General features: G+C 50.7%; 1 protein-coding gene across 1 annotated transcript in view; it reads right to left on the bottom strand.

Annotated features, from left to right (window-relative positions):
* The window catches only part of BID (BH3 interacting domain death agonist), a 4606-nt gene extending 337 nt beyond the window's left edge, over positions 1-4269 (bottom strand). Inside the window, exons 1-3 of the mRNA XM_010134479.1 lie at positions 4059-4269; positions 2676-2809; positions 1156-1359 (exon numbers count right to left, since the gene is read on the bottom strand). Of these exons, the coding sequence (XP_010132781.1) occupies positions 1156-1359; positions 2676-2809; positions 4059-4269 (549 nt within the window). The remainder of the gene's footprint in view (positions 1-1155; positions 1360-2675; positions 2810-4058) is intronic.
* Between the last annotated feature and the right edge of the window lie 219 nt (positions 4270-4488).

The raw sequence follows: 4488 nt of genomic DNA, 5'->3' as shown, positions 1-4488 counted from the left end.
GGAAAGAGCTGGCACCAGCAGTCCCAAGAGAACAACAGCACGGAACAGCCCTTGATGCACATCTCTATCCCACTCCTACCGGGGCAGGTGGACAACCAGCAGCCCTCTGCCTGCCCTCCCTGCACTGTGCCCTCAGCCTGCTGGGGCAGCACTCCACGCAGCAGTGAGGATGCATGAGGGCCAGGCTCTCACACTAGTGACTGGTTTCTGCGATAACCCAGCACCCTTGAGCTGAGTGGAGAGGAGGGCAGTGCTGAGTGACACTTCAGTGACGCTGTGCCTTGCTGCCTGTAGAGAACAGGGGTGCTGTGTGAGGCAGCTGCCTAGTCTTGTAACCCAGGGTGAGCTGGGCCCCTCTGCGGGTTGCTGCTAATGCAGTCCGTGGCAAGGCTGCAATACAGGGGTGTCCCACAGCTCTGCAGCACCCCACAGCTGGGTCCCCACTGTTCCACAGGGTGGCAGGATCACAGCCCTTGCCACTCTCAAATCTTATTCTTAAGAGGTACCTCGTCTTGGTATGCTTGTGTCTCCCTATGCCCGTCCTCTCCTCTCCACTGACAGGGTAGTTACTGAAGCTGGGCCCAAATGCCCTAGCCTCTACCCTGGCTTGACTGCTAGCCATTTGGTCTCCCCACCTATGCTGCAGCTCCAGCAGAGACCAAGAAAGGAGCTGCCAGTTCTTATTTGACCACTTCTCTTTGTTCCTCTACTGGTAGTAGGAGCAGTTCCTTTCTTCTTCCAAGCTTCTGCCAAGCTCTGGGGAGCCCAGGAAGAGAAGAGCAGAGACCTCAGGCCCAAGACTTTTGGGAAATCAGAGTTCAGGTCAGGATTTCCTTCCCCAAGGGCACAGCTCCCTTGGATAGACTGCAGGGAGGAGAGAAGCAGTCACACCTTTCTCTGCCCTTCAGAATAAACGTACTCCGTTCTCTGGCTGCTGTGGCAGTGGGGCAAGCAGAAGCTGTGACATGTCCCCTTCAAGCCTCCCTCAGCACACCAACCTTCCGAGCTCTGCAGGGACTGGCATTCCCTTCTGACCAAACCTCCAGAGCACTACAGGGAAACCAGCAGACTGCAGGCAGCTCAGAGCTACAACACCCCTCCAGGAATAATCTAGACCCATTGAGAGGCTGGCTGTGACTCAAACCAAGCACTTACCAGTCTGACAATGTAGTTGGGGAGCTGCTGGCTGATGAAGTTCACAGTGGTGCTGAAAACACGATGTAGAAGGGAGGGCATTGTATTTGCAATTTTTTTAGTTAAGACCATTGCTAGCACCAGCTTGGCCTTCTCCTGTTCCATGTCTAAGGGAATGGCTTGCACAAGGCCTTCCACTGCCTCTGACAGGCACCGGGTTATCTCCTGTATGGAAGGAAGGGAGATCTTAGTGCAACAGCTGTGCGGTGGGAGAACGGGGTCTCCGCACAGCCTGCCTGCACAGTGCTAGTAACCGAGGTACTTGTTCTAACACACCACAGGATGCCGCTCCCCTTGCTCCCAGGCACAGCAGCCAGCCTCTTGCGCACCCTGGATGGCAGTAAGGATGACTGAGTTAGGCTGCTCACCCAAGACAAAAAGAAAGGGAGACAACACATGTACCACTGGAAAATTCAGATAGCATCTTTCACACTTAGGGTACAACAACCCCCCTCCTCCCCAGGGTTTGCATCTAGCCTGCCAAGTCCTGAAACAGCGCAGGAATGATGGGGCTCGCAGGAAAGGGCAACCCACTTTAAAGACAGTGAAAATTAGGGGTACAAACCTAGGTGGAGGCTAGCAAGAAGGCAAAGTGAGTTCCACAGAAAAGCCTTCACATAGGGAGGAGCCAGAGAAGGTGTCCAAGCATAGAACAAACACTGCCTTGCTCCCAAAGTCAGTGGAAGATCAGTTTCCCAAGAGGGACAATGTACATATGCACACACTAAGCTACACTACTAATGTGAAAAGGCAAGGTCCACCTGGTCAGAAGTTAGGTTTGTCTCGGCCTTATCTATCAAGGACTGAAAGGTTAGGCACTAAATTTGAAGGCCTAAAACTTAACTGGGTGGAGAACAAGACAGCAGGAGCAGGGAATGGTCAGACTTCGCTGGAATCAGTGTGTGCAGGTGATAAACCAGAAAAAACCCCACCACAAAATACCCAAAAAGATTGGAAGTCATCGACTCCTCTCTTTTCAGCAGAAGGTGGACCCCACCCCCCATTCAAAGACAGCATAGCTTCTGGGGCATAGGAAACCTCATCACAGGCAGAGGAGGTCAAACAAGCCAGAAAGCCACAGTTATCGTGAGCAGCAGCAGACATACAGGACTCGGCACCACATCCAAAGACCCTAAGGACAAATACAAAGCCTTAACTGGACAGTGGATTTTCAAAGATAAGCCACTGGGCCAACAAAACGAGGACAAAATGCCTCTGAAGGTCAGTCCTTCTCCAGAACTACCTCAATTTCACCATCTGCAGAAAGCAGGTGAGCCCAAGGAAGTAAGTTTGCAGAGCAGCAGCTGCCACAGCAGCATCACATCTAACAGATCTTCCAAAGCAAGTGTTTGGGCTGAATTTTAAGATGGCAATAATTAAATCAAACTAGGAAAGATACAGAAGTTAAGCTTGCTGCTTTAAAGTCATGGCAGGAAGGACATTTAAAAGGGGAACTGCTAGTCAGGTTGTTTTTCACTTACCTCTCTAGACAGGTTCTCATTCAGAAACTGCTGCACTAGATCATTTACTACTCTCGCATGAATTTCTTTATCAAACTGGTCTCCAATTGCAGCGAGCCGAGAAGCAATGATCCGGACGACTTCAGGGTCAAGCACTGCCAACACATGCAGCAGGATTTAGGTGACAGGCAGTTTGGTGCAGGTAAGCTGACCCATAGCGTCTTGCCCACCTCCATCAACAACCTCCTTCCCATGCCATCCCCAACCCTTGTGCATTCACGGCAACTCCCTTGTGTGCACTCAACTCATTTACCAGACACACTGTGCAAGCAGGTTTTTTACCTGTGGTTTAGGTCAAGTGCAGCCTCACCCTGCCCAAAAACAACACTACAGGGAGGGTTAGAACATCTCCAACCAAAATCTGTACAGGACAGCTACAGCCCACACCCTGCCTAGCGAGGGGAAGTGAGTGTGCATGATTTTTTCAACTGGCCAATGTCAGGGCCTGTCTCATGCACCATCTAAAATACAGCATCTCACAGAATTACAGAATGTTTCAGTTGGAAGGGACCTTTAATGGTCAGTCTAGCCTAACCCCGCTGCAGTGAGCGGGGACATCAACGAGGGCAGGTTGCCCAGACACCTATCCAAGCTGACTGTGAATACTTCCAGGGATGGGGCACCTACCACCTCTCTGGGCAACCTGTGCCAGTGTTTCACCACCTGCACTGTAAAAAATTCATTCCTTATATCTAGTCTACCCTCTCTTAGTTTAAAACCACCACCCCTTGTCCTATCTCCTTTTGGCAAAGCTTCCCACTGTAACCTGCGGCATGAGACCTATGCAGATTAGTATGAGGGAGGGCTATTTACTGTAGCATTTCCTCCTTAACCTGCCTAGGTTGAGGTCAATGTGCCAGCTAACACATCCTCGGCTGAAGGGCAACAGCCATCCTGCAGATTGCTAGTGAAGCAGCAACTGTACCAGAAAACTGAGAAACAGTTTCTGCTGCCCTGGCAGAGCAGAAAGGGGTCACCCAGTACGAGAAAAAGAGCTGTTCCAAAACCCTACCCCAAGTACTGATAATGACTGAGGGCAGCATGAGGCCTAACTTAACCACTTAATACCCCACTATCATTAGCACCAGCTTTGTGGCCTCTGAGGTGCTGCAGACAAAACCCCAAGGTCACAGGTGCTCTAGAAATCCACAGGAAGATAAACCACTAAGCACTAGCTGCCTTATCCCAAATGTTAAACCCCCAACCACCACCACCAGCAGCCACACTGTCAAGTTTCTCAGTGGAGACAACATTACTGCTCCGAACCAGTAGCAAAGATGGGAAAGGGGAAGAGAAAAACACCACCTTCAGAGAGATGTGTAGGATGGGGAAGAGGGAACTCACCTGGCTCACCATTCTGCAAGTGGCCACTCCGATTGCCATCAGTCTGAAGTTCCATCTCATCATCATCGTAACAGCTGCCTGCTGGGAAAGCCACAATCCCCTGGCTTCGCAGGGAACACAGCTGCTCTCTAAACTTACAGTCAGGGGATACCTCCAGGAAGGTGTACAGCAGCACACACTCCTTCTGGACAGATCCATTGATCTTAAACATAAGAAAATCACTGTTAAGCCCATGCCTAGCAAAAATCCCACTCCCAAGGTCCATGCTATGCTGTTTTCCAACTCTGAACACATATCTCCAACTTCCTTTGGGTATCCTGAATAGTGTTAGCCAGGGAGTCCACAAGAATTCAGCAAATGCATGCTAACTCCTGGATGCGTACCCACACAGAACTGTCTGATGGTGAATGACAGATGGCTCCCTTCTTGC

The sequence above is a fragment of the Buceros rhinoceros genome, unplaced genomic scaffold (genome assembly GCF_000710305.1).
Source record: "Buceros rhinoceros silvestris isolate BGI_N320 unplaced genomic scaffold, ASM71030v1 scaffold6200, whole genome shotgun sequence".
Classification (NCBI taxonomy): Eukaryota; Metazoa; Chordata; class Aves; order Bucerotiformes; family Bucerotidae; genus Buceros; species Buceros rhinoceros.
Note: the sequence above shows the minus strand (reverse complement) of the source record. Positions and strands in the feature narration are given on the sequence as shown.